Genomic DNA, 27,534 nt, shown 5'->3' on the forward strand with positions numbered 1-27,534 from the left:
CCTTTGGCTGCCTGCCTTGTCTGCTGTAATTCTCTTACCACAATTACTATATTCTTCCCCTTGTTGTCTAGACTTCTGCCCATTGATACCCCTTTATCTGTCATGATACACCTATTTAACTGTTTTTTGTATTCCTGTGTACAAAAATAGGTACACTGCTCTCTCCCAGCAGTTGCATCATCGTCAAAGAGATCTTTTGCATGTGATACATACACTGTAAAATTACATTTACTAGCTAGCTCAGTAAGATGCACAACATTTTACCGGAGCTGTTTCCTTTAGCCAGGCCAGTCCAGCATGCAGTGTGTTGCAGCTTTGGAGACTGGAAAAGAGCCCCAGCTTCTGCAGACCTCTGAAGGGATTTGATTACACAAAGCTGTTAGGAGTGGCTTGCTGCTCAGGAGGACAAACTTTGTCGCAACTACTGTGTTCAAGCCACTCCAGAGGCAGTAAGCCATGACTCATTTCACAGACCCAACTTCCCCCAGCTCCTGTGCATAAAAAGCTACCGGCCAAATCATCTCCTTTAGGCTTGAAATGCAGTTTTGGCCCCACTGGTGCAGCAGGGAGAATTAATATTCCCTGTGAGGCTTTTCTAAGTGGGACTGGAGTGGTTAATGAGGATGGGATGGGGATGCAAGGGATAAGTGCATATCAAGAATTAATTGGAACAAACTGGGGTGGTTTCACTGCTGAGCAGGTGTCTGTCCAGCACAAATCCTGCTTGGGCTGGGCTTCAGGAAGTTGTATTGGAAGAGATGGAGAGATTGCTATCGTGTTTGCTGCGCATGCGTACACATGGTTATAGCAGGCCTCAGCAGGTCTAGGTTGTGTTACTGCAGGGCTTGAAAGACAGAAGAGAGGAACAGACCACCAGAGGAAAAAAAAATGCCATTTTCTCCCAGTACATCTGAAAGATGTGAAAAAAGGCAGCAGTTAAAATGTCATCAGAGCTCATCCATTCTCTCTCTAACAGGTGTGCTCAGGCTTGTTTTTTTTTTCCATGATGTTTTTTTCCCATGAAGCAAGGGCTGACTTGGCAGCTTGTGGCTCCACAGTCACCGAGCAAAACAGCTCCCATGTGCTTCATGGCAGTTAGAGAAGGATCCACAGGGAAAAAAAAAAATACAGCTTCAAGCTCCAAACTTCTCGCAAAACTAAAATCTTCTAAAAAGCAAGCGTACAGAGATGCAGCAGCTTTCACGGGGTGCTCAGTGAGCCAAGGGTGGTGAGAAAGGCTGACATAGAATTGACTCTTAAAAAGGTATCCAGCAAAAGCAGCTTTTCTTTGGGGTTTGGGGATGCTCCTTGATCCCATTTCCCTGCTGTCTCAAGCCTTCAGCGTTATGCCCTCCTGTTAAGATTCCTGTGCTTGGTAAAGAAAGAGTTAACAGGCTTAATGGTGTTGTGCTTTTTTTTTTCTTTTTCCTTCTGCTTTGCCAGAGTGAAAGTGAAATTAAAACCACGAGTGCTGCTAGCAGTCTGCGGCAGGGGCTGATTGCCGTAAATTTTTCTGCGTTTCAGCCGGCTGGAAGCCCTTCCCTGGGTTCAACATGATCAGAGAGCTCATCCTGTGCTGCTGCGTGCTGGCTCTGCATGCGGGTGAGTCGGGGCTGGATCCTGCGCTTCCACCCCCCAAAGGCTGCACCCTCAGCAGGGCTGGGAGAACAGCCTGGAAGAGGTTCATGCATTAAACTGTTTCTCTTCCCTCCCTAAAGGGCCAGCGGAAGATCCCACAACAGTGCCTCAGTTTCGCAGGGTGGATATCGTCCTGGGCTGCTCCTACGTGTGGGATGGAGGATTGCTGCATGGCTTCGGTGGCTCGCTCTCCAAGCACCCTGCTACCCTAGTGCTAAGGGGTATCAGCCTCACAGACGACGGGAGCTTGGGAGATGTAACTGACTACGAAGTCCCACAGGGAAATCCTGACTCCTCTCCTCCCATCATCTTTGAAGCCTCAGGTGAGTGGGAGAGCTGGGGTATGAGAGCTGCCTCCAGGGTTTTGACTGTTCACATGCACCAGGCTTGTACAAAAGATCCCTTGCCAAAAACAACTGAGTAATTATGTCATTGTGTGTTGTTATTGCAACCTTAAAGAGCATTCCTATCTTTTGTCTTTGCTAATATCAGCGTCTTGGTAAGTGTGCATGAAGCCGAGCTGTCCCTCTCAGAAGGCCAGTAGCAGGTACTGGGAAGCATGTAGGTCACTTATGGGTGGTCATGTAAGATGCTTATGCCTACACGTAAGCCCGTGCTTTGATCAAAAATACACACAGCCTGTCCCTATATCCAGCCACTCCTGCCTTCTTGCCACACTTTCTTTCCTTAATTGAGATGCTTCAGTGTTCCCTTTGTGTCTGGCCCCAAAAGAATAAACATTGCAAGTCTTCACTGGGTAGATCACATACACAGCTTACTTTTTTGAGCTAGCTGAGGGGAATCAGTTCTGCTTATTCTCCTTTCCTAGCAGCTTCCTTTGCTCATAGCAAACTCTGTGCAGGAGGAAATACAACTAGCAGACTGAGGGATGTAAAGAAATCACAACTAGCCTCTCATATTCTTTACTGGCCTTAATAAGCCTAGCCTTGCATTTCTGCACCCTGACTGACCTTCACAGCACATCTCATCAATTTACTTTGCCTTCCTTTTGGACCCGGATGGCTAAATCTCCTTCTCTCTCCTCACAGCCCAGTCGGTGTCCATCCCACATGCAGAGGCCCTGCTGCACATGGACTGCAACGGGGAGGAGGTGAGCTGTGAGGTCTCCCTGTACAGCTCCCGGTGGGACGGCGAGGGGCCCTGCCGAGCCTCCTGGTTCATGGCCACTCTGCGGCTCTCCAGTGGGATCAGCATCGCCCTGGTGCTCAGAGGACCCTGCCCTGGCGGACAGGAGGAGGAGGGACACGATGCAGTGCTGCACCCAAAGCTGAGGATTCCTATGAGCAAGGAAGGGACGTTGCTGACCACAGGTGACCAGGTGGCTGGGGGTATCCCCACAGCACTGAGGGACATGAAGAAGGGGAGGCTTCCACCCTAAGAGCCCTATGACCCACCTCTCATCAGGCCCTGAGGGCTGCCAGAGGAGTTGCTTAGGAAAAGACAGGTTGTGCAGACCCCTTTTATAAAGGTCCTTCCTCGGGGACAGTCTTGCCACCCCCTGTGCCTCCTCTCTGAGTTTCCAATGCCCTGTCCCCTGAGGATAGCACAGAGTCACAGAGTGGCTGAGGTGGGCAGGCCCCTCTGGGCCATTGCTCCAGCAGGGACACCCAGAGTAGGTTGCCCAGAGCCATGTCCAGTCAGCTTTTCAAGATCTCCGAGGAGGGAGACTCAAGCATGTGCTTCAAGACCATGGCATGCACTTGGTGTCCACCTGTTTGTCCACCTACTAACCCCACTGGGCTGGTTTCCTCCAGTTCTTCAGCCCACGTGACCCCTAGGGCACCACATAAGGTGCCACCTCTGTGTGAGGACACCACTGCCCGCGCTTCCCACCTGAGGGTGCCTTTTTTAACCACATCTGTTTAACTCCCTGCTTGTCTGTATCCTTCTTTCTGTTTCTAGTTGAATTTCAATCATCATCAAGCAACACTTCCCTGCGCACACGTCTCGGCGGCTCTGTTACGCTCGACTGCCGCTTTGCCTTGGCCCCCAGCTCCGTGCTGTCCTCCCTGGAGTGGAGGAGGCAGCACCGAGGCAGAGGCCAGAGCATTTACCAGTACCAGGTGGGGAGCACAGGCCCTGCAATGCAGCCGAAAGTCCACGTGGACATGGCACAACTGGGGAGTGGAGACGCATCACTGAGCCTGCAAGGAGCAACTGTGGATGACGAAGGGATGTACATCTGTCTGGTGTCCACTGCACAGCACCAGGCCCAGCACAACATCCAGCTGCTTGTGACTGGTGAGGAAGGCAAATCCCTGGGGGTTACAGAAGTCCCGTGTTCCCAGGCACTGAAACTTCACTCAGCACCTTTACTCTGTTGCACCCAACACACATTGTCACAGGCAGCTTGTGGGTGGATGGCACTCGTGTTGCCTGCTAACAGTTACTAAGTCTAATCCCTGTTTTTCCCTCTCCAGAGCCCCCAAGGGTCCGTGTGCTTCCATCAGTGGTGTCATTCGAGAACGATGAAACAATTACACTGTCCTGCATCATTGCTGGCTATTACCCCCTGGATGTCTCGGTGAGCTGGACACAGAGGTCTCCTGAGCATGAAGCAGAAATTCGTCTCTCAGACACGCGTTTCTCCAGTCACCGGCAAAGCCAGGACGGCACCTACAGCATCACCTCCTACCTCAGCCTCAGCTCCACCACAGCACAAGCACCAGCCACCTACACCTGCCATGTTTCACACGTGGCTCTAGAGGAGCCCATCTCTGTTAGTGCCCATCTGAAGGCACCAGGTAAGTGCCAGGGGCGGAGGGACAAGTCCTTTGTCCTGCCTGGACCTCCTACCACCTCATCACCCACCACAAGGATTAAAATCTCTGAAATGCACCACACTTGCCTGTTTCTTCCTGCTCTCCTTCTGGTGTCCTCTTGTATTCATCTTCTCTTCCCATCTGCTTTCAATCTCTTAGCCTGCATATCAGCCCCTGAAGATTTTTCAGGGAGCAAGTATCTAATTTCCTTGAGGGGAAAAGAAATTTTATGACCGAAAGATAAGCAACAGAGCAAAAGTTTGTAGCACGTGGGCTGGAGCCCACTTGGACAGACACAAGAGAACAGCCATGACCCAAGGAGTTAGGTGCCTAGCTGGAGATGATGTTCAGCTGGAGGCTGAAGCTGCTCAGGAGCTGTAGTCCCAGCAGTGCAACGAGTGCTTCTCCCCTTTGGAGCTGATGTGCAGTTGCTGCTCTTCTTGCTCTCCTTCCTAATGGGTCATTGCTTCTATGTATCCTTCTGACCCAGCAGGGAAAAGCAAGCAATGCTGCCGTTTAACAAATTACGACACATCAGTCTAGCCAGTATAACTGGCCCTGTGTCTGTGGCTTTAGTGCACGTGTTTCGTGTCACATTGGCGTATCTGACTAGAGCACGTGCTGTGTGGGCTTGTTGAACTGTGACAACTCACTGTCTGCTCAGCTGCTCAAGTGAGTGTAACATCCCTGATGTGTAACATCAGTGTAACATCCTCTTCCTCTACAGAGCACAAGGGATGGGAAGGACTGATGGGGGTGCTCATTGCCACTGCCATTTTCATTGCTGTCCTCTTCGCTGTGCTCAGACGGAAAAGAGCAGGTAGGAGGTTAAGCACCGAGCCACTTCCCTGGTATGGGAGATGGAGCAAGGGACATCTTCCTTAAATTGGCAGCTCGGTGCCACTGGTGGAGAGGTCCTGCTGCCCTCTCCCTTTCCTCCCTTGCCCCTGCAGTGTGCAGGGCTACCATCCCATAGCTGCAGTCCTCCTGCCCTTCCAATGCCTCTTGGCAGGGCAAGGATGCAGTGCTCTTCTCCATTCACTTCTGGTGGATCCCTGCACAGGGTGATGTTCTGTACCACTTTGGTCTTACTGAATCTTAGGTGTGTTTTTTTTTTCTTTTTCTTCTTTTTTTTCCCCCTCTTATTTTCAGCTAAGCCAAAGTTTGAGCAACTTCTAACAGTTTTGGAGTAAAAGAAGCTCATGTCACCCACCCGCCCTCCTTTGTCTCCCTTCTCTTGACACATCCTGCTCAGGAGAGCCAGTCTTGTCCAAATATTGGATGAAAGCTATTGGTCAGTATGGGAACAGCAGGACTGCCCTTGCTGGAAGAGCTGAGTGGCCATTCAGAGACAGAGGCTGAAAAGAAACATTGGAAAATATGCCTTCATCTCAGGAGGGCAACACTGACAGGCTCAGCTCTTGGCTGGGATGCCGTGTCAGATGGAACATGCATGCATTTTTAGAAATTACCCTTTTTCAATTTCAGGGAAAAATAGTTTGTATATATATATATATAAGTGCTTGTATTACTGTATTTGTGCATGTGTCTGTATAGATATGTGTATGTACATGTACATGTTGTAAATAGGTATGTGTCTGCAAATGTGTGTAAGTACATTTGGGTAATATTAAGCTTTTTAAGTAAGATATTTATTTTTTATGTATGTATATGTTTTATCTGTAGCGTTGGACAAATAAGTAGGTACTTCAAAATTGGTACTTCAAAATGGTTAACCCTCAAACTGGGGTAAGTTATTGCTTAAACTGATTGCACGTCCAGCAATCAGAAAAATACGATGAAAATTCTCCATTGAAAAGTTACAGTATTTTTTTTAATAGAAATTTCACTGGCAGAAGTTTATAAGGTGGAAAAGATCTGCGGTTCTGTAGTTGTGAAAAAGATAGACTCACTTAAAAACTTTTTCTGCCTAACAGGGAATTTGAAGGTAACACTCAAAAATCTTGTATATAACCAATGGGAATAAATTAATTAATTAATTAATTAATTAATAGTAGAAGGAAGGTGTAAATGGAAAGAAAGTTAATGGTACACAAGTGAGAACTTATGAAGCATACATGAAACATACAGACTGATAAGGACTGCTCAAAATATCTGGGAAAAAATGGATTGCTGCAACTGCTAAAGGCTCTTGGAAGATTTTTTTCAAAATATGTTGGAATCCAAGAAATCCTAGCAACAACCTCTTAAGAGGTGGATATAGGTAAAGCTGTTAACAGAGAAGATTTCAGATGGAGACTTTTTGATACAGAGAAGACAAATGTTGCAAAAAGTAGAATTATGTATCCAGATTACATGAGGAGAGTAGCAACTTTCTAATCTACCTGTGAAATAAGGAGGGTTTTTAACAGCTTTTATTAAGCTTAAGTATTTTCAGATCAGTAGGCCAAGACAATCTGCATCTCTACATCACAAAAGATTGGGCTGAGAAGGTCCAATGGAGTTAGATATTTAAACATTCTGGAATACTAGAGAAATGTCAAGGTATTGGAAGAGCAAATTGTGCCCGTGTTCATAGACAAAAAGTAAGACAACTACATGACTGTTAAATAGCAATAGTCATAGGTAAGACGGTGTGAAGCTAACACAAATCAGCTAACAACAGCTTCAAAAATGAAAATAACATTAATAATTTTGTATGTTGCTTTATTTTTTAAAAAGTTGTGAGAAAAATATCTCAATTCGTTGATTAAATAATACATTTGTTTGATAAAAATACTTCTGCAGATTTAAGAAACCAATGAATTTGTAAATCAGCAAGACATTCCTTAGAAAAAAATATATATATAGTGTATGTATGCATCATAATTTGCATCATGTGTATTAATTACTGCCTTAACAGACAAATGTCAAAGTTTAATTGTTCAAAAAGAAGTATCAGTCACTGCTGCAAGTGTGTGTCTCTGCAAGAACTGATGGTGATCCCAGTGCTTTTCCACATTTGGATCAGGAGATACAATTATAAAAATTATTGTCGATAAAAAATTGCAAATGGCAAGATAGGTAGCTAAAGTGGAGGGAGTCCTTTAGACCTACATAAGCCACTAGATGTTCAGCAATGCTCATCTGTTAAATTGACCATAATCAAACAAGACGAGATGCTCAGTAATCCTGGTGGCATCTCCCTGGGTACTGGACCACCACGCTGTCTCAATGCTCAATGATCTCAATGATCTGTCAGTCACTGTTAGTAAGCAGAATACCTTAGAGCGACCATTGGAAGAAGGTAACTGCTGGCAGAAGCAGCTTTTGCTTGTAGCATTTTTTTGATGCATACCTTCACTCCCAGAGCGTGCTAATCTGGAGCTTTTTGCACTGCCCAGTGTATTCAAAGCAACCCACAGATAAGGGATGAGTGTTTGGATGCAGGTATGTGGCAGCATAGCCAAGGAGGAAGGACAAACTGCCAGGAGCAGGAACCTTGTTTGGAGAAGTCCCTTCTCTTTGTGACTGAGAACACCGAGCTGGAAGCACAGCAAAAACCTGGAGCTGCCACAGCTGTCTGCAGTGCAGGTGCACACATTTAAAAATATATGTATGCTGAAAGCTTGGAGGTGGTACAGAGCTAAACGACAGGAACAATTAGGAAGCTCAGAAAATGCCTTCTGGGGAGGCATTTTGAGACATTGCTCTCGTCTTACTAAGACAGTTTCTCTTAACTACATTACAGAAGGTAGGGTACTGATGGCACCATAACCTGCAGAGAGATGCCCAGTGAGAACCAAAGGCCGCAAGTTACATTTAGGCATGTACAGAGCAGAATAAGATATAATGTACCCAGTGGTAAAGAGGATTGTCCTAGCTGCCTGTCAATAAAAATGGTAGACCATCTCACAAAGTCTTCAAATAAAGGACAGATTACTGTTCTGAACCTGTTCTTTAACCAAAACAGTTAATGACCTCAGTTAAAAGAGAGATTGGTCTCTTTATTTAACAAAATGCCCAGGCCTGTGTTGTGTGCAAAGCGTGAGCTGGTGATTTGTCTACTTTTTTGGCCCATAAAACAGCATAAAACAAAGAGAAAGTAATTGAAAGATGTAGGAGATGTATTAGGAGTGGTTGTATCCCTTGCAAGGAGAAATATACTGTGGCACTTGATTTTACTCGACAGCCTTTTCTCTGGTTCTCCCCACTTATGTCTCTGTATTACTGTGCCCCTGAAGTTTTCAAGCTGAATTTAAACCACAAAAAGTCAGACATACACCCTAAAGGAGAAAAAGTAATACTGATAAATAAAGTGATGCTATGTTTAACAAAAATGTTCCTTACATTTAAATATAAAACGCTTGTTACAGAAAATACCACCAAGAGACTAAAAGTTTGTCAAAGATAAACTTGATTGCATTATAAGGATATGAATAATTAATACTATATGTTCTGTGTCTCTGGGAGACAGCCACTCTGCCTTCCAAGGTCAAATGTGCAGTGGCCAAGTGCCACTTGGCATCAGTGCCTGCCCATGTGAACTGAGAAGTAGGAATCTCTTCGTCATCTGATTAGCTGCTAGTCAGACCAACCCGCTATAAGGTATGTGTCAATACAAAAAAAAAAAAAAAAAAGGCATTAAATGCAGAGGTTTTAAATTAGTTCTTTAGGAGAATTGTTTGATATAAGGTATGAAATTTGATAGGGATTTTGTCAACCTGCGAAACATAAGATGAAGTTCTCTGCACTCGAGTCAATACAGGACTGCTTAGGGGCTATGACTGTGTTGTATCATGAATAAAGACAAGCCAAAACTTCTAATTTGGTATTGAAAGATTTGTCACTGTGAGCAAAGCTGAGCACAAGACTATCACTTCCACATAGGTTCCCCTTGTTCAATTATGCCTCATTCAATTTAAGCTAGCAAAATTGACCCAGAGGTCTAACTACATTTGTTTAGATGCAGTTTATGAACATAGCTGAATTTTGGCTGGTATGCATCTCAAAGTGAACATGCATTAACTAGAAGGCATTTGTAAAGTATTTGAATTAAATTTGTGTTCACTTCAGCCTGGCAGTGTACATCATAATCCAGAGCAACTCAGGACATTTCTTCTCTGGAGCCAGACTGCAGCACGGGTGCCTTATTCAGTCAAAGCCCTTTTCTGGAAAATGGCAGACACATTATATGAGTGGTGACTCATGACCCTGAAGGACAGTGTGCAGGCCCTCACCAGCCCTCTCCAGCCACGCAGCTGCTGCCTGCATGCCACTGGAATTCAGTGTTCCCATTGCAAGGCACCACAGTAAGGACAGGCTGAGCAAAGGCTGCTTTTAAAATCATGGAGATGTCACTTTTGAAACATTTGAGAACGACATCTCTGAAAATATCAGGAGTCCACCCTCCCTGGGCGGTGCTCATCCTTACTTGTAATCACCAAGGCCATCACAGATCAGACTATCACAGTATCACAGTATCACAGATTTCTAGGTTGGAAGAGACCTCAAGATCATCGAGTCCAACCTCCGACCTAACACTAAGTACTCCACTAAACCATATCGCTAAGCTCTACATCTAAACGTCTTTTAAAGACCTCCAGGGATGGTGACTCCACCACCTCCCTGGGCAGCCCGTTCCAATGCTTAATAACCCTTTCGGTAAAGAAGTACTTCCTAACATCCAACCTAAAACTCCCCTGGCGCAACTTTAGCCCATTCCCCCTCATCCTGTCACCAGGCACGTAGGAGAACAGACCAACCCCCACCTCTTTACAGCCTCCTTTAAGGTACCTGTAGAGAGCGATAAGGTCGCCCCTGAGCCTCCTCTTCTCCAGGCTGAACAAGCCCAGCTCCCTCAGCCGCTCCTCGTAAGACTTGTTCTCCAGACCCCTCACCAGCTTGGTCGCCCTTCTCTGGACTCGCTCGAGCACGTCCATGTCCTTCCTGTAGCGAGGGGCCCAAAACTGAACACAGTACTCAAGGTGCGGCCTCACCAGAGCCGAGTACAGGGGCACAATCACTTCCCTAGACCTGCTGGCCACACTGCTTCTTATGCAGGCCAGGATGCTGTTGGCCTTCTTGGCCACCTGGGCACACTGCTGGCTCATATTCAGCCGACTATCAACCAATACTCCCAGGTCCCTCTCGGCCAGGCAGGTTTCCAGCCACTCATCTCCCAGCCTGTAGCGCTGCTTGGGGTTGTTGCGCCCCAGGTGCAGGACCCAGCACTTGGCCTTGTTGAACTTCATACAGTTGGCCTCAGCCCACCAGTCCAGCCTATCCAGATCCTCCTGCAGAGCCTTCCTGCCCTCGAGCAGATCGACACACGCACTTAGCTTGGTGTCATCTGCAAACTTACTGAGGGTGCACTGGACGCCCTCATCCAGATCATCGATAAAGATATTAAAGAGGACCGGCCCCAGTACCGAGCCCTGGGGGACACCACTAGTGACCGGCCTCCAACCAGATTTGACTCCATTCACCACAACTCTCTGGGCCCGGCCATCCAGCCAGTTTCTAACCCAGCGAAGCGTACGCCAGTCCAAGCCCCGAGCAGCCAGTTTCTTGAGGAGAATGTTGTGGGGAACAGTGTCAAAAGCCTTACTGAGGTCAAGGTAAACCACATCCACAGCCTTTCCCTCATCCACCAAGCGCGTCACTTGGTCATAGAAGGAGATCAGGTTCGTCAAGCAGGACCTGCCTTTCATAAACCCATGCTGACTGGGCCTGATCGCCTGCTTGCCCTGCAAGTGCCGCGTGATGACCCTCAAGATAATCTGCTCCATGAGCTTTCCTGGCACTGAGGTCAAACTGACAGGCCTATAGTTCCCCGGGTCTGCCCTGCGGCCCTTCTTATAGATGGGCGTCACATTTGCTAGCCGCCAGTCAACTGGGACCTCCCCCGATAGCCAGGACTGCCGATAAATGATGGAAAGCGGCTCGGCCAGCTCCTCCGCCAGTTCTTTCAGTACCCTCGGGTGCATCCCATCCGGCCCCATCGACTTGTGCACATCCAAGCTCCGTAGCAGGTCGCCAACCATTTCCTCATGGATAGCGAAGGCCACATCCTGCTCCCCATCCCCTTCCACCAGCTCAAGGCACTGGGTATCCAGAGAACAACCGGTATTGCCGCTAAAGACTGAGGCAAAGGCGGCATTAAGCACCTCAGCCTTTTCCTCATCCTTAGTAACTAGGTTTCCCCTCGCATCCAGTAAAGGATGGAGATTCTCCTTAGTCCTCCGTTTCGCTTTGATATATTTGTAAAAGGATTTTTTGTTGTCTTTAACGGCAGTAGCCAGGTTGAGCTCCAGATGAGCTTTGGCCTTTCTAATTTTCTCCCTGCACAGCCTCGCTACATCCTTGTAGTCCTCCTCAGTGGCCCGCCCTTTTTTCCAAAGATTATAAACCCTCTTTTTCCTGCTAAGCACAAGCCGCAACTCTCTGTTGAGCCAGGCCGGTCTTCTTCCACGCCGGCTCGTCTTTGGACACGTGGGGACGGACCGCTCCTGTGCCATCACGATTTCCTTCTTGAGGAGTGCCCAGCCTTCCTGGACTCCTCTGCCCTTCAGAACCGCCTCCCAAGGGACTCGGCCAACCAGCGTCCTGAGCAGCTCAAAGTCAGCACTCCGGAAGTCCAATACAGCAGTTTTACTGGTCCCCTTCCTGGCCTCACCAAGAATAGAGAACTCTACCATTTCATGGTCACTCTGCCCAAGACAGTTTCCGACCACCACATCTCCCACCAGTCCTTCTCTGTTTGTGAAGAGAAGGTCTAGCGGGGCACCACCCCTGGTAGGTTCACTGACCAGCTGCGTCAGGAAGCTATCTCCCACGCTCTCCAGAAACCTCCTAGACTGCTTTCTCTGTGCCGTGTTGTGTTTCCAGGATATGTCCGGGAAGTTGAAGTCCTCCACGAGGACAAGCGCCGACGATTTTGCAACTTCTGTCAGTTGCCTATAAAACTCCTCATCCGTCTCCTCATCCTGGTTCGGCGGTCTATAACAGACCCCGACCAGGAAGCTAGCCTTGCCGGCCTTCCTGCGGATCCTAACCCACAGGGATTCAACCTTATCATTCCCAGCCTGGAGTTCCACAACATCAAAAGATTCTCTAATGTAGAGAGCCACGCCACCACCCCCTCTGTGCTGCCTGTCCCTCCTGAAGAGCCGATAGCCAGGCATTGCAGCACTCCAGTCGTGGGAGCGGTCCCACCACGTCTCCGTGATGGCAACCAAGTCGTAGCCTGCCTGCTGCACGATGGCTTCCAGCTCCTCCTGTTTGTTACCCATGCTGCGTGCATTAGTGTAGATGCACTTCAGCTGGGCCATCGCCTTCTTCCCCGGCCTAGCCATTGTTTCCCCCGGCACAGCTCCAACAAGCCTTGTTTGAGCCCCGTCCCCCTTCTTACCTAGTTTAAAGCGCTCTCTATGAGTCCCGCCAGCTCCTGGCCTAGGATCCGTTTTCCCCTTGGAGATAGGGACCCGTCTGGGGCCATCAGGCCGGGTGCCGAGTAAAGCTCCCCGTGGTGAAAAAACCCAAAATTTCTGTGCTGGCACCAGCCTCTGAGCCACCTATTAACCACGCGAGCTTTCCATGTCCTCTCCGTGCCTCTCCCTTCCCCCGTAGGGATGGACGAAAACACCACCTGCACTCCCGCTCCCTCCACCAATCGTCCCAGCCCCCTATAGTCCTGTTTGATAGCCTTGAGGCTTCTCTTTTCAACATCGTCACTGCCAGCCTGGACTATCAAAAGCGGGTAATAATCAGAGGGGCGAACCAGGTTTGGAAGCTTCCTAGGAAGAATCTAGGAAGAATCTAGACTAGGAAGAATCCTTCTTTTTGTGCATGAAGTGTTACAGCTGAGAGAGCCATCCTTCATAAAGCTTATTTCCAACTCAGTACCACATGCTCAGGCTGAGGAGCTTCGAATTCCACCAGTCACCCTGCAGCTCTCATGGACTCATAACAAAGGGCCTAACATAGGGGAATTATTCGAAGCTACGACCTGTCTTCCATAGTCCACCAGGCAATGATGGACAGTACTCATTCAAGCCTAGTGTGCAACAGGAAACAGATTTCCACACTGACCACAGAAACACCAGACCTCCACATCTCCCCTGTCTTTGCCAACAAGCTGCAGGTGGGACAAGGTATCAGGGCAAGCACTCATGCCCTCCTACTGTACTTGTCTTCCAGATCAGAAGCTTGAAACATCACGCTCTAGTTCAAGAATTTAGCATTACAGTCCTCATAGATATTTTCAACAGCTGGACAGCTCTTTTTGTAGAGATGGTCATCTCACAGCTATACAATGGCAGTTTCTCCTCCCCAGAACTGGTCTTTAGGAAAACTGCCCCTGGGCTTTTCTCTGTAAAAAGCATGCAATGTTGCTCAATGACATGTATTCATTAGGACTGTCTGCTTGCTTTTCTCAGTAACAGCAGTCTTCTGCATTGACCATTTTCTCTGGCCTATCCTTCATCTGGAGTTCAGTAATGGAAGCAATGTTAAGGTACAACAGGTTATGAACCTCCTGATCTCATATATTGCATACTCCCTTTCTCTCTCTCTTTCAAAGAGGGAAGGGAAGGGAAGGGAAGGGAAGGGAAGGGAAGGGAAGGGAAGGGAAGGGAAGGGAAGGGAAGGGAAGGGAAGGGAAGGGAAGGGAAGGGAAGGGAAGGGAAGGGAAGGGAAGGGAAGGGAAGGGAAGGGAAGGGAAGGGAAGGGAAGGGAAGGGAAGGGAAGGGAAGGGAAGGGAAGGGAAGGGAAGGGAAGGGAAGGGAAGGGAAGGGAAGGGAAGGGAAGGGAAGGGAAGGGAAGGGAAGGGAAGGGAAGGGAAGGGAAGGGAAGGGAAGGGAAGGGAAGGGAAGGGAAGGGAAGGGGTTGGTCTTGTCTTATCCAAAAGCCTCCAGCTCTGTTACAACCACACCCTAACTTATGTTCCTGACAAAACACTTCTGCAGATCCCCAACTCCAGCTTTTCAATCATCAACTTTCAAAGAAATAACTGCCAGAAACGCAAGGCAGTACTGGACAATGCTGATGGACAGCTGAGGAGAGGTCCAGGTAGGATGGGCCAACAATAAGGAGCAGCAAAGGAAAGTAAAATGACTGCAAAAACAGGAAAGGCAATACTTCATTGTTTTAAGGATTTGTGGAATAACTTAAGTCTTGCCTTCTATGCTCCAAACTGTCTGGCATGAGTCATCTTCTACGAGTTATATAACTTGCTAGCCTATATTGCAGTGTCACTAGGCTCTGCAGGCCTTCCCACCACTACCAGGCGTGATCTGTGGGGGAAGGAGGGCATGGCTTTCCTTTTCTTCTGAGTTCGCTTTTTACATTTCTATTCAGCTCCCTTTTCTATCCTCATACTCAACACTGTTTTTCACCATTTTCTTTTCCTCTTTTTCAAACAATTCTGAAGCCATGTGTTTGCTTGGTATTGATTTCTTTATTAATTGCTGTTTTTCTCTTCTTGTTTTATATATTTATATATATACAAATGGTTCTCAGAGACCCACCCTCCCATGAAATACCATCAATACCCTACTAAGTTCTTAGCATGGAAGATCAATTGCCTCAGTGATAAATGTGCACAGCATCGTATCAGGAGGTGGGCTGCAAATGCTTTGGGACCCTTTACTAGCAGGGAATTTGGAGGGCAAAAGGCCCTACAGTCTATGAGTTAGACTCTTTGCCTCATCAACCCTTACAGAGCTTCACTTACTTTTTAGACTGCCTGTTCTGCCTGATCTTTTGAGGGTTGGTTCATATTGACTGGGGAGAAGGAAAACTTCCCAAGCAGAGGAATGAATCAAACCCATCTGAACTATTAAAAAGGATTTGGGAGAGGGGGGTGATGTCTTCTGCTCATCCTTTTGCAAAGGGTGTGATGGGATGTGTTTCCTCAAGACATTTGTCTATGAGACTAGGCCTTACCAGTAAAAGAAACAAAAGATTTATAGATGGGCTTCTTTAATTAAAGACTTAATTTCCTGTGGATTCCCTTTTTGAGGGGCATAGCTGCTTATATTCTAAAGAAGGAGAGGATCACCATCACCAGAGCAGAGCCAAGAACCAGAAGCAACATGTAATCCCTGCAGTGAAAGTGACTGAGGAGGGCACCTGGAGAATTACGTGGGGCAGCATCAAAACTGCAGGTAAACATAAACTAGGTTGCCTTAACATCAGCTCGAGCAAAGCTCCAGGTGGGCAGCAGATAGCATCTGTGCCTAGCAAGAAAAACTCTGCTGTACCGTGCCGGTGCTGTGCTGTGCTCAGATGGTGACTAGGCACAACAGCGTGATCCTTGCTGGCTGAGGAACAACAGGTGTCAAGAAAAACTGGTCTGAGGTGGCTGCGTCTGCTTCAGGTTTCCAGGAACAGGCAGAAGAGATCGTGAAAGGGGTGGGGATGCAGGCCCAGGGAGTCAGGTGGTTGTTATAATGGTTATATTGTTCTGGTTGGAATGAGGAAATGAAAGATTTCAGCTGAGCAAGAGAGTGATGGGGTAAAAACCTCAGAGAATCTCCATCCTGACCTCCCCACACATTGACTGCCCCTCAGGACACAGCAGACAGGGAACTCACTGGATTTGATCTCCCAGACAGGTGTTAGTCTCAGCTATGCCAGTGGGAGGCAGTTTTCATACAGCCCTTTCCACAGTTGATCCTATTGCAATTGGATGACACTGAGGTCCATATCTGAGGAGCTGTCAGTCTGGCTGAGTGAGCCTAAACAAAACCCTGGGTTTAGGAAATATGTGGCAGAGACAGAGCTTGAAATCCTATTTTCATTTCCCAGTGATTTTCACATCACATCAACAGAATTGCTCTCATCTCTGCATCAGCAGAATTGCTCTCTGCAACCACTCTGTTCCTAGAAAGTAGAAATGAATAAACACACTGAAAAGGAGCCTCCTCAGGACACAAAGGTGTGGGAGTGAGTACATGGACATGCTCCTGCTGCCTTTGGTACTAGAGCTTTTTTGGGACAGATACCACTGCCTGCTAGCAAAGTTGCATTAGTAGCCAGGAAGAAGGCACTCAACAGCCCATTAGACTGGTTTGCAAATCCCTGCCAGCTATTTAATAATGATTCTCTTCTGCTTCAAGTGATTCCACGGATCCCGGGTAAATAATTCCTTCCTGAAAAGCAACAGCAGTACGAAGTGTAGCCTCACATCTAACCATCTTTACCAGCTACTGGGCTGGTGTTTCTTCGGTCAGATGCTTCAGTTAAACTTATAGCATCATCTGTGCCTCTACTCCTTGACATTTTGGGTTACTGGTTTTAATGCAGAAATACATAATCAGCTGTAGATAATGCAGAAGTAATCTAGAAATAATTGATGGCTTCTACCTTGCAACGGAAGGAAAAACATTGTGTGACACTGTTTTATATATACTTATACAAAAGAACTAAAATGATCAAAGGACTTTCAAGTAGTTCAAAAATGTGTATAATTTGTTACAGCTGCAATCCAGATCAAGTGGGTATAGATGAAGTACTGTAGAGAGAGCCTTTCTTTTTCTCCCACCACAGTAGCAGTGCATTGCATAACAAAAAGTTTGTCTTACTTTAAAAATCTGTGTGCATTACAGATCATTATCACATTCTTACTTGGGCAGCTAGGGGACACACCTGATAAGGAAACATTTCAAATTTGATGCCATAAAAAATGATTCATGTTTACTCAAAGGTTTCTCAGTAGCTATAAAAAGCAATCATGCATTTAGCTTGTGAAGATGTGATATTCAGAAGCACTGTCTGCAACAACAGTGTGCTTCACATTTCAGCAGGGAAGAACCTAGAGTCAAACACCTGAAGAGAAAGGATCTTCTTGTTATAAAGCTCCTTGGACTCAACACTTTCGTAGAGGTCGAGTATACATGATGAATCAAAACTTCCAGAAAGAACCTGCAATGCTTGACGGAAGATCATTCATCCTAATGGAAGACTCGGACCATTCGCCCTGTAGCTGCTGAGCCTGAATCATCCTGCAGTGCTCTGAGGTGTGCCACAGCAGCAGGTAACATCTGGCAACAAGAGCTTCTCACCAGCATGAGACAGCGGAAGGGCAATTGCTTCAATCACGGCTAAGAGCAACTGGAAACTATGGAAGAGCCAACAAGTGTTGTTGTTTTTTAATCCTTTAGAAGAAAAAAAATCCAATATATGAAAAAGCCTCCTGAAAAATAAATATATCTAAATGTGTATGTGTATATTGAGAAACATAGATATATGATGTATGTAATTTATGCATATATAAATATAAAACTTAAAACACATACGCCCACACTCTAATTAGTTGCTATTTTTGTCCAAACTGGCAAAGGCCAAAAGTTCTCCCAAGCAACCTGAAGATGGAGATTGTACACTATAACAGACGTGCTGAGAAAACTGCTTTAGGCTGTCATTTGAAGACAGCAAATCAGTCCAGATGTTTGACTTTTTAATTTTTCTTCAAATCAAAGGAAATTTTAAAAATGTCACTTACCTTTGCTTCAGAGCCAGCAAAAAGTTTCTGGACTTCCTGTCCTGTGTTTCTGAACTCAACTGCAATGATCAGTCAAAGATGGTTTAAAATGCTGTAGAAATCATAGAATGCCCAATTATCAGCTCTGCCAAATTGGGCTCTAGTTTTGTGAGTGCCACTAACTTAAATGAGTATTAAATGGGCATTCAGAGGCATTTTTTATATTTTTGTTTGTTTTGTATTTATGGCACAATTCCAGCAAGACTGATGCAGTTTTAGAGGATGGTCCGTTAGTGTAAATGAGCGTAATTTCAGGAAATTATGATAACGCAAACCAAACAAGTTATAAACACTCTATGAGGCTACTGGATTATAGCTCCAGAGGTTACACTGGTGATTTAACTGCTGATGTCCTGTAATTGTTACATGTCTGTATATGTTCACGTAATTTAAGGGAGTGTACAAAGCTGAATCAAAATTCTGATGCGCATCTCTGGGGACTATCCCTGTGTATCTGAGTGCATAAAGCATACAAACGGCACAAGAGAGAAGAGCTCACATCCTTCTCCTAAATGTCGTTGCCTATTGGCACTGCTAGAGATGGGATATTGAGCAGAACAGACTGTCAGTCTTATCCAGAAAGGTATTTCTAACACTCTAAGGAAGCTGCTTTGTAATAGGCATTTGAGAACAATATTCATTCATCTCCCCCCATCCCTCCCACTCTTTGCAACTCATTTTTCTAATGATAAAAGTTCAAAACAAATTGCTTGGTATAATAAAGTTTACAGTGTCAGAAAAAAAAATGCTTTTGTTTTTTTGACACCTGATGGAACTAGGGGAAAGCTCTCAGCAGTGGTTGTAGGTTTGTAAGAAGAAGCTGTCATGAGGTTGCTCCTGGTGTGCTGTCATTTATTGCCAGGCTCTAAAGTGTACTCCGTGACATTTTCAAGCCTGATATTTTGCAATGTGAAGAGGTATAAGTGGCTGTGTCACTAACCAAACTGCTGCTCACCCCAATGAGGATCAAAATTCAGGAACTATGAGAGATGAATCGGAACAAGGACTGATCTGGAGAAAGGAAAGAAAGAAGTGAAAACTTCAAAACAGTGCTAGACTGGGAGAAAGTAATTTGGAGAAATTATTGGGAAAGTGGTTTTGCTGTTAGAAAGGCAGTAAGTCGTCAGGGATTCCCAAGCACGTTTCATTATGGGTGGTCATTTCCATGGTCTGAGGAAACTCTGCAAAGGTGTTAGGTAACAACGAGAGGCCTCAATTTCCCAAGCTCAGCTCAGTGAAACACGTTGCCAGCAATGGCTGGGCCAGCTAGATCTGGATACCAGAGATTTCTTCAGTCAATGAACCGGCAAAGGCGATGCTACCTCAAGCGTATCGCCTAGCCCCCGCGAGCCTTCTCCGCCCCAGCCCTCGAGCAAAATTCACCCCAAACTCTCTATCCACCTTTGCTTTGCGAAATCCGGCTCTTAGAGCCCCGGGGCGCTGATGAGACGAAGGAGCCCGGCCGTGCGGCGGGGCCCCCCGCGAGGACCACCGCGGATCCCCGACGTGCCCGCCCCTCTCCCCCCGGGCACGGTCCCACCGCCCCCCCCTGGACGGGGGCCCTGCCTCCTGCCTCCTGCCGTCCCCACGCCCTCGGGACGAGCGCTGCCAGCTCGCTTTCTGCATCACCTCCGCTCGCCTGGACGCCGTGTCCCCGACGGCGGCGGGGGGGCCGGGAGGGGGAACACGCCGTTCCCTGGGCCCTACCTGGCCGGGGCAGGGCTGCTGGCTCCGAAATGGGGGCGCCGGGGGGGTCCTGCGAGCACAGCGGGGTCCCGGCGACATCACCTCGCCGCCCGACGGCGCCGCCAAGGTGACCCCCTCGGGCCGGCCGCGGACACTTGAGAGTTTAAAGAGGCTTTTCTTCCCCGGGAGCGGCGCAGGGGGGGAAGGGGAAGGAGGGGTGGGCGGGGAGAGGCTGGCAGGGCAGGAGCCGGGCGGGGTGCCGGCTCCAACTGGAAAGGAACCAGTCCCAGCCCAGCCGGGGAGGCTGCGGGCGAGGCGGCAGCGCCGGGCGGCAGCGCTGGGGGAGAGCGACCCGGCCCCGGCCCCGTTCCCAAACCCGGCCGCCCCCCCGCCCGCCCACCCCGTCGGTGCGGGACGGCCCCGCCATGGGCACGGCGCCGCAGGTGCCGGGAGGCTGCGGGGGGGCAGTTGGGAGGGGACGGGGGGGAAGGTGCGGGAGGGCCAGCGGGGACCGTCTGCGGGGTGCGGGGCTGGGGACCCGCAGTCCTGGTGGGGTCTGGGAGGAGGGGGTGAAAGCAGCAAGGGTCGGGGCAGGCGGTGATGCAGAGCCGGGTTTGGCACAGGACATGGCTTCCCGGCGTTGTCTTGCAGGGGTACCACCAGCTCGGGCTTACTTTGTGCTGTAGGGTGGGTCTGTGAAGACGGGGAAGATGCCAGAAGGGGAGAAGACGAGGCAGTGCAAGCAGGAAGCGGAGCAGCAGCACAAAGAAGATGAGCAGGAGGGCCTCATCGAGTTCTACGGCTCCTACCAGGAGCTCTTCCAGTTCTTCTGCAGCAACACAACCATCCATGGAGCTATCCGCCTGGTGTGCTCCAAAAAGAATAAGATGAAGACAGCCTTCTGGTCCGTTCTCTTCTTTCTCACCTTCGGCTTGATGTACTGGCAGTTTGGGATCCTCTACAGGGAGTACTTCAGCTACCCTGTCAACCTCAACCTCAACCTTAACTCTGACAGGCTGACTTTCCCTGCTGTGACGCTTTGCACCCTCAATCCATACAGGTAGGAAATAGTCTCCCAGAGCTGTCAACTGCCTCTACTTTTGCAGGCGTGGGATAAAAGCATGTACTCTTATTCTCCTCGTGGTCCTTGAGTGTCCCCTTCAGTAGGAGTGCAGGTGGAAGGTACACTTCTCATAGGTCTCTGCTGCTGCAGGGCATTTGCAGTAAATTGTGTTAGTTTAAGGTGCTCTACTTAGTGCTGTGTGTTAGTGGCTGCACTGTAAACTGCCACAGGGCAGAAGCAGATGCATTTCCTTATCTCCTAGAAGGATTGGTGGCCTCCAGCAAAGGTGATGGATTTTCAGCTGTCAGCAGGAGTGACCTGAATCACCCCAGCAAACTTTTGCTTGCCACACATCATACTCAGAGCTGTTTATGTGTGTCCAGTCCTAAACCTGCAGGCTCCTCTCTCTCCTTGTATAGATACAGTGCCATCCGGAAGAAGCTGGATGAGCTGGACCAAATCACCCACCAAACACTGCTGGACCTTTATGACTACAATATGTCTCTGGCACGGAGTGACTGGTCGACGGTGTCCACACGAAAGCGCACCTCAAGGAGCCTGCTCCATCACGTTCAGCGCCACCCGCTGAGAAGGCAGAAGCGTGATAACTTGGTCAGCTTCCCAGAGAACAGCCCCTCAGTGGACAAGAATGACTGGAAAATTGGCTTTATTCTGGTGAGATCCCAAGATATCTTCTGTCCTACCCACTCCAGTCTCTGTCTAGGCACTTCTGTCTTGTTAGACACTTGGTCATGTCCTTCCCCATATAGATGGGCTTTTGTTACTGGCTTTTGTTAATGACAAAAAAAGGTAGAGCTGAAACCTTTGCTAAACATATTGCTGCTCCCCCAGTCCTGTCCCTGGTCATGTGGGCCACAGGAGACTTGCCCATCTTTTCCTAGGTAGGGCAGGGAAACCTTGCCCTTCCTGAAGGCTGCATCAGTTTTTTAGAGCCATTTATTAACATCAACCACAGTGTTGCTCAATAGTAGTCAAGGGGACAGTATTGTATGGCTGTGGGCCATGTGAAATGTGGTCAGGTCATATTTGCTCCTGGGCAGCATTTCCTTTGCCCTAGGGTATCTGTGTTTGCATTTTAAAAGGCACTGAAGGACTGAAGCTAATTGCTTGCCAGTTGTCTGGAGCTCTCAGGGGATCACCTGTTTCTCTGGACACACCCTGAAAGAAGGACTCCCCATGCTAGAATTTAAAGCTTCTGGTTTTATAACACATAGGTTTTAAGTGCAGCAGATTCATACCTCACTACAATTTGCTGTCTCTCACTCAGCCATGCCCATTGACCTGGTGTTTAAATTCCACTGAGGAGCAGCCCTGGGATTGCTTTTCCCCATGCTATTGATTGCTTTTTTGTTGAGCACAGTAGCCCTACAGAGCTCTTCCGCTCATTCTGCTTCATTTCCCAGCTGTGCTGAGGGAGCACAGCCACTTCCTCGTGGACAAGACTTCCCTGACACAGCTGGTTTTTTCCCTCTCTTTTTACAGTGCAGTGAAAACAACAAGGATTGTTTCCATCAGGTGTACTCCTCAGGGGTGGATGCAGTGCGGGAATGGTACAGCTTTCACTACATCAACATCCTGGCGCAGGTGCCTGATGCGAAAGCCCTGGATGAGTCTGACTTCGAGAACTTCATTTATGCTTGCCGCTTCAATGAAGCAACATGTGACAAGGCGTAAGTGGTAGAAACATCCCACCGTCTATTCCTAAGGGCACATGGATTTTGTGCCTGGGTCCAAGGAATTCAAGAAACCCACATAGAGAACTTCTTTCCCAAGGTGGGATCGTCTTTGTCCAGATCCCGTTGTCTCAAGTGATATCTCTTGAGTCTTTCTTGTGGGTTGTACTCTCCAGAGTCACAGTTACTGTCACCTGAAGCTATGGACTTCAGAGGATGGTTTCTGTTCTTTTTCTCCTGGATTTCACACAAACTATACTGGTACAAACCCCAGATGTACAATCTAGGAGTCTGGTGTCCATGCTGAGGGTGATGTGCAGTAGTGGCACGGTATGTTTCAGCCCACATACAGGAGGAGGAGAAGAGAAAGCTGTTACTCAAAGACAGTAAAAACAATATCACACTTCTCTCCTGCTACCATTATGGTTCAGAAGCCCCAAAGAGGCAGTGAAATGAAACCCATCAGCAAGGGAAGAAAAGGGGTACAGAGAGCTAAGAGCTTTGTCAGTATTAAGTATATAGTAATTGCTAGTACTGCTAAAATCCATCTGGGCTAATGAGTGCTCGTGATATAAAAAACCCATTGTAAAAGCCTGTCCACTTCGAGGACATTTTTTACAACATATTTTGATTGTTTTTCCCTGTTCAGGTTAGTTTACATAACAAACACTGCCCGTCTGCTCTAAGCCCCTCTGTGCAGGTGGAAAAGAGAATTGTTCCTTTCAGGAAGTCTGGTCTCACAGCCCTTCTCAACCCGTGAGTATTTCTGTTCCCATCACAGGAATTATACCCACTTCCACCATCCCTTGTATGGGAACTGCTACACCTTCAATGACAACAGCAGCAGCCTGTGGACATCCTCTCTGCCTGGGATCAATAATGGTGAGAGGCACTTTTTGGTGACACAGCTCGGCTGTTTTCCCCACGGAGGGTTGTCTGGCAGGCTGGAGGAGATATGGACAACCAGCTTTGCTTACCTTGGTGGTGGCATATCGCAGCCCTGCTCTGTCTCATCCAAGCTCTGTTTTGACCTGTATGAAGACGGCTGTGTCTTGTACATGGCTGCCCTTCACTGCTGCCCCACTGGAGTCTCTTTCCCACTTTAGTGCCTGATCCTTACATTCATTGCTCTCTCTGGACTTGCACTGGCCCTTAATGAAGTTCCCTATTGAGCTCTAAGAGTTTAGTCTTGATCTCCTCCTTCCCCACTTACCATTTCCAGCAGCTGACCTGTATATGTTCCTAGACTCCCTTAAGCTGCTCTAGGGCCAATCCTCAATCTTTTTATTCTGTCCAACTCTAAATCTCTCTCTCTGTTCCCAGGTTTGCCTTTTCTAAGCCACAATTAAGAAATCCAGTTTCCTCTGGCTTCTCCTGCATCCTCCAGCCTTGTCTCTAGCCTCTCTCCAGCCAACCTCCCATTTCTGCCCAGCTTAGGTTCAGTCCAGGGTGATGTTTCTCTTCCTTTACCTCTTACTGACACAGATTTAATAATCCTGCTCCCTCTCCTTTCCCACATGATGACCTCCCGTGTTCTTTGACATGTCCTGAGGTCTCTCTCTGGTGGTGCGCACCGAGCAGAACGATTTCATCCCTCTGCTGTCCACGGTGACAGGAGCCAGGGTCATGGTCCACGATCAGAATGAGCCAGCCTTCATGGATGATGGGGGTTTCAATGTGCGTCCAGGCATTGAGACCTCCATCAGCATGAGAAAGGTGAGGGGGCAGCAGCAGGGGTGAGAGCTGTGGACATGAGGGTATGGGCTTCGGTGTGGGAGGTTTAACCTGGTGGATAGATACAGAGGGGTTGTCAGGGAGGGGATTAATCACCTGTAGTGAAGCGATAGGGAAGAACAGCAGTTTACTGGACTAGATGAGAGCATTTGGTTGCAGTTTATCAGAGAACAATGAAATGGAGGAAAGCAGGAGTTGCTGGAATCCAGAACTAAGCATAAGGAGGCGGGTTCTGATGAACAAGCATGGAAGTGTAGAAGGAGGACAGCGAAGTAGTTTTGTGAAATGACTATTTCATATTCTAGGAGATGACTGTGCGTCTCGGGGGCAGTTACAGCGATTGCACAGAGGATGGCAGTGATGTGCCAGTGCAAAACCTGTACTCATCCCGCTACACTGAGCAGGTAATGCTTGATCACTGCTTCCATGCCAGCTTGTTTCCCTGTATTCCTGGAATGCTTCAGTCCTGTAACAGTCACGCTTGTCCATGGCCACTGTTAGTAGGATGATGTGATACAGGCTACAATGGCTTTGGTTTCCTTGTTCAACTTTTTCCACATCACGTGCCTTCCAGGTCTGCATTCGTTCCTGCTTTCAGCTCAACATGGTAAACCGCTGTAGCTGTGCATATTATTTCTATCCCTTACCCGCTGGAGCAGAATATTGTGACTACACTAAGCATGTAGCTTGGGGTAAGTACTCACAGGACAGGAGGAATTATATAGTAAACGTCATGCACAGCTGAACTTGTTTGGTTCGCCTCATGTCCCAGTAACTCTCTTCATTGTATGCAATGAGCTTCCCAACTTTCTGGTGTGGGACGTCCAAAAGACACTCTTCTCTTGGATGGTTAGTCCCTCTGAGGCTATAGAGGGAAGCTTTCTTTGGATTCCCCTTGCTGTTGCACAATACTTTATATATATATATATATGTACTGTGAACTTATCTGGATTTACTTTTTCTGCTATTCAGGCTACTGCTATTACAAACTCCTGGCTGAATTCAAAGCTGATGTGCTGGGCTGCTTCCACAAATGTCGGAAGCCTTGCAAGTAAGTTTGTCAGTCAGACTGGCAACGCTGTACTCCCAGGGGTGTTGGAAAGCATTCACTGATGAGGGCAAAAGATTGATTCAATAGCTGAAGTGCAAACCTAAATGATATTTCTCCCATTGGGAAGCCAAAATGGCTGAGGAGCATCGGTGTCAGCTCTGGGGTGAGCTCCTGAGGACTGTACAGCTCAGTGGGAAGTGGGCAGAATTTCAATACGGGACGGAGCTTCCAGGTGTGCCTGGGGATTGAGAGACCTTGCCTTGTGGCTCTCACAGCTTCAACAGCTAACACAGTGTCTTGTTTTACAGAATGACAGAATACCAGCTGTCAGCTGGATACTCTCGCTGGCCTTCTGCTGTCTCAGAGGTAAGTAGATGGTTTCCTGGCTCTGCAGCACTGCTCTGAACTCCAGTTTAGTCCTTCCTCAACTGGTTCTAAACCTACAAGAGGTGACTAGGGTCATATAACACAATTTATTGCACTTTCATTTCAGGATTGGGTTTTTTACATGCTTTCACAACAGAACAAATACAATATCACATCCAAGAGGTGAGAGACCCTTAACCTTAACAGAGGTGTTATCAAAAACAGAAGTAGTCCAAGTGGATAGGGGGTGGGCAGGGTGGTCATAGTTTAGGCTAAATCACTGATAGGAAGAGATAGTGCATGGACCTGTGGACAAGGCCAATGGATTTGAATCAGTAGAGATAAACTGAGAATTTGACAAAGACTGGGAATCCAAGTGAAGAGTCTGAACATGATCTAGTATGAAAATAGTAAGCCTCAGGCTACTGCCATGTGGCTTGAAGTCACAATAAGGGCTAGTGGAAGACTGGGAAGGACTTAGGACAACACAAATGCTAGTTTGCAGTGCAGTTCCAGAAGTGCACTATAAGTATCAAAGATTGTTTTTCATGCAGAATGAGAGTGAAGATGGAGAAAAGCTTCTGGGCTGTATATGCATGAGGACAAGGGTTAGAAGAGGACAGAGAAAACAAGCTTAGCGAAGAAATGCAAGGACTGCAAAGTTAGGGTTATTCAGCCCCATCTTTCATTAACAGGAATGGAGTTGCCAAAGTGAATATCTTTTTTGAGGAATGGAACTACAAGACCAATGGGGAGTCACCAGCCTTCACGGTATGTACTTTATTTACTATCACGTCCACCCACTGCACCACGATGTCCATCTGTACAGGCAGGTGTTCATTCCAGCAGCATTGCTGGCTCAAAAATCTCTTCTTGTGGCAAAATGGAAAGAACCCCCCCAGTGCCATCGGGATACTACCAGTGGGAGCAGGCAGGGATGCAAAACGCTCCAACAAGTGATCTCCTCACTGCCCATTCTGTCTCTTGCAGGTAGTAACTCTGTTGTCCCAGCTGGGGAATCAGTGGAGTCTCTGGTTTGGATCCTCTGTCCTGTCCGTGATGGAGCTTGCAGAGCTGATTCTGGATTTCATTGCCATCACCTTTATCCTGTCCTTCCGCTGGTTCCGCTCATGGAAGCGGCACTCCTCCCCAGCACCCCCTCCAAACAGCCACAACAACGCTGCCTTCCAAGACGAGGCATCAGGACTCAGTGCTCCACATCGCTTCACTGTTGAGGCTGTAGTAACCATGCTGCCATCTTACAACAGCCTGGAACCACATGGTCCCAGCAGGGATGGTGAGGTGGGACATGAGTAAGGCAGTGGCTTATTCCACAGTTCAGATAGGTGGCAATCAGACCAGAGGCTGCAGTCACTCTGTGGGACCTTTCTTTCTCTTTCGGATGCTCTGCCCGGATCATAGCAGAGGACTGCACTGTGGTTGGCCTATGTTAATTGCTTTCACTATTGTATGATAATTCTTCAGTCTCACAAAATACTATTGCTCTGTGGATCACCAGGGATGACAGTCAACCTAGTGTTTGCATGGGGGAGATGTCGATTTGGTTTACTTACAATCCTCCTGTGTGCACACCTACACGTGCATGCATGCTTTCTTTTCTCTGCAACAAGGATGCTGCCACAGCTCTCATCTGTTGTTAATTAAAAGAGGTTTAGCACATGTGACTGGCCTTCTCTGGAGTATGGCAAGGGACAGAAAAGGAGTCTCAGCACAGGTATAACTCTTTCAACAGCCTGAGCCTTCTTAAGCTTTCCCTAAGGTTGAAGACTGGTTGCAATTTCCTGATTTTTAATGGCCAGTTCTGATCCCAAGACCATGCTGCCCATCCTCTCTTCTCCCAGAGGAGCAGCTGCTTGTATAGCCCTGAGAGAGCTGACAGCCACAATCTTGATCCATATGATACAACACTCAAGAGAGGTGGTTTAATCTTGTAGCTGCTCTCAGGTCAGGACAAGAGAGAGCAGAATAAGCTCTCCCTTTTTAAACAGACCCAATAGCACTGTTAGATCTTA

At 47.8% G+C, this 27,534-nt stretch overlaps 2 protein-coding genes and 2 long non-coding RNA genes across 12 annotated transcripts; 3 read left to right on the forward strand and 1 right to left on the reverse strand.

Moving 5' to 3' along the window:
- Nucleotides 1-602: 602 nt before the first annotated feature.
- TAPBPL (TAP binding protein like) lies at nucleotides 603-7,333 on the forward strand. 4 transcript variants are annotated; one of them, XM_080565283.1, is made up of 7 exons: nucleotides 610-1,602; nucleotides 1,719-1,961; nucleotides 2,688-2,969; nucleotides 3,562-3,900; nucleotides 4,080-4,403; nucleotides 5,149-5,241; nucleotides 5,574-7,333. In XM_080565283.1, exons 1-7 carry the CDS (start codon nucleotides 1,554-1,556, stop codon nucleotides 5,612-5,614), a joined length of 1,371 nt encoding a protein of 456 aa, XP_080421409.1. In that variant the 5' UTR covers nucleotides 610-1,553; the 3' UTR covers nucleotides 5,615-7,333. The 4 variants fall into 4 exon arrangements, with proteins under 4 accessions (XP_080421407.1, XP_080421406.1, XP_080421408.1 ...); XM_080565281.1 differs by lacking the exons at nucleotides 5,149-5,241; nucleotides 5,574-7,333 and having other exon boundaries at nucleotides 603-1,264; nucleotides 1,444-1,602; nucleotides 4,080-5,142; XM_080565282.1 differs by lacking the exon at nucleotides 5,574-7,333 and having other exon boundaries at nucleotides 608-1,602; nucleotides 5,149-5,566.
- A 6,843-nt stretch (nucleotides 7,334-14,176) lies between these two features.
- On the forward strand, nucleotides 14,177-17,304 carry LOC308181390. The gene is made up of 3 exons (XR_013941450.1): nucleotides 14,177-14,432; nucleotides 14,883-15,529; nucleotides 17,168-17,304. It is a non-coding gene; the product is annotated as an uncharacterized lncRNA (long non-coding RNA).
- An 81-nt stretch (nucleotides 17,305-17,385) lies between these two features.
- Nucleotides 17,386-19,796, reverse strand: LOC308181381. 2 transcript variants are annotated; one of them, XR_013941440.1, is made up of 3 exons: nucleotides 19,615-19,796; nucleotides 17,869-18,918; nucleotides 17,386-17,521 (listed from the first exon to the last, which is right to left on the reverse strand). It is a non-coding gene; the product is annotated as an uncharacterized lncRNA (long non-coding RNA). The 2 variants fall into 2 exon arrangements; XR_013941441.1 differs by having other exon boundaries at nucleotides 17,428-17,559.
- SCNN1A (sodium channel epithelial 1 subunit alpha) lies at nucleotides 19,589-27,181 on the forward strand. Of its 5 annotated transcripts, none has more exons than XM_080564589.1 (13): nucleotides 19,589-19,720; nucleotides 20,280-20,653; nucleotides 21,076-21,331; nucleotides 22,160-22,347; nucleotides 23,132-23,232; nucleotides 23,903-24,066; nucleotides 24,390-24,488; nucleotides 24,659-24,776; nucleotides 25,057-25,135; nucleotides 25,444-25,501; nucleotides 25,629-25,684; nucleotides 26,197-26,272; nucleotides 26,492-27,181. In XM_080564589.1, exons 2-13 carry the CDS (start codon nucleotides 20,304-20,306, stop codon nucleotides 26,816-26,818), a joined length of 1,872 nt encoding a protein of 623 aa, XP_080420715.1. In that variant the 5' UTR covers nucleotides 19,589-19,720; nucleotides 20,280-20,303; the 3' UTR covers nucleotides 26,819-27,181. The 5 variants fall into 5 exon arrangements, with proteins under 5 accessions (XP_080420715.1, XP_080420714.1, XP_080420711.1 ...); XM_080564588.1 differs by having other exon boundaries at nucleotides 19,592-19,720; nucleotides 20,245-20,653; XM_080564585.1 differs by lacking the exon at nucleotides 19,589-19,720 and adding an exon at nucleotides 19,873-20,036.
- Nucleotides 27,182-27,534: the final 353 nt, after the last annotated feature.

This window comes from Anser brachyrhynchus, assembly GCF_964034855.1.
Source record: "Anser brachyrhynchus genome assembly, chromosome: 1".
NCBI classification, from domain to species: Eukaryota; Metazoa; Chordata; class Aves; order Anseriformes; family Anatidae; genus Anser; species Anser brachyrhynchus.

What these genes read in the sequence shown, in the direction of transcription:
- TAPBPL (XM_080565280.1), top strand. Translation starts at nt 1,554, where the DNA reads ATGATCAGAGAGCTCATCCTGTGCTGCTGCGTGCTGGCTCTGCATGCG. An exon ending in AGGGACGTTGCTGACCACAG is followed by an intron (nt 2,970 to 3,561) that starts GTGACCAGGTGG and finishes TTCTGTTTCTAG; the next exon opens with TTGAATTTCAATCATCATCA. An exon ending in CATCCAGCTGCTTGTGACTG is followed by an intron (nt 3,901 to 4,079) that starts GTGAGGAAGGCA and finishes TTCCCTCTCCAG; the next exon opens with AGCCCCCAAGGGTCCGTGTG.
- SCNN1A (XM_080564585.1), top strand. An exon ending in AAATGTCGGAAGCCTTGCAA is followed by an intron (nt 25,136 to 25,443) that starts GTAAGTTTGTCA and finishes CTTGTTTTACAG; the next exon opens with AATGACAGAATACCAGCTGT. An exon ending in TACAATATCACATCCAAGAG is followed by an intron (nt 25,685 to 26,196) that starts GTGAGAGACCCT and finishes TTTCATTAACAG; the next exon opens with GAATGGAGTTGCCAAAGTGA.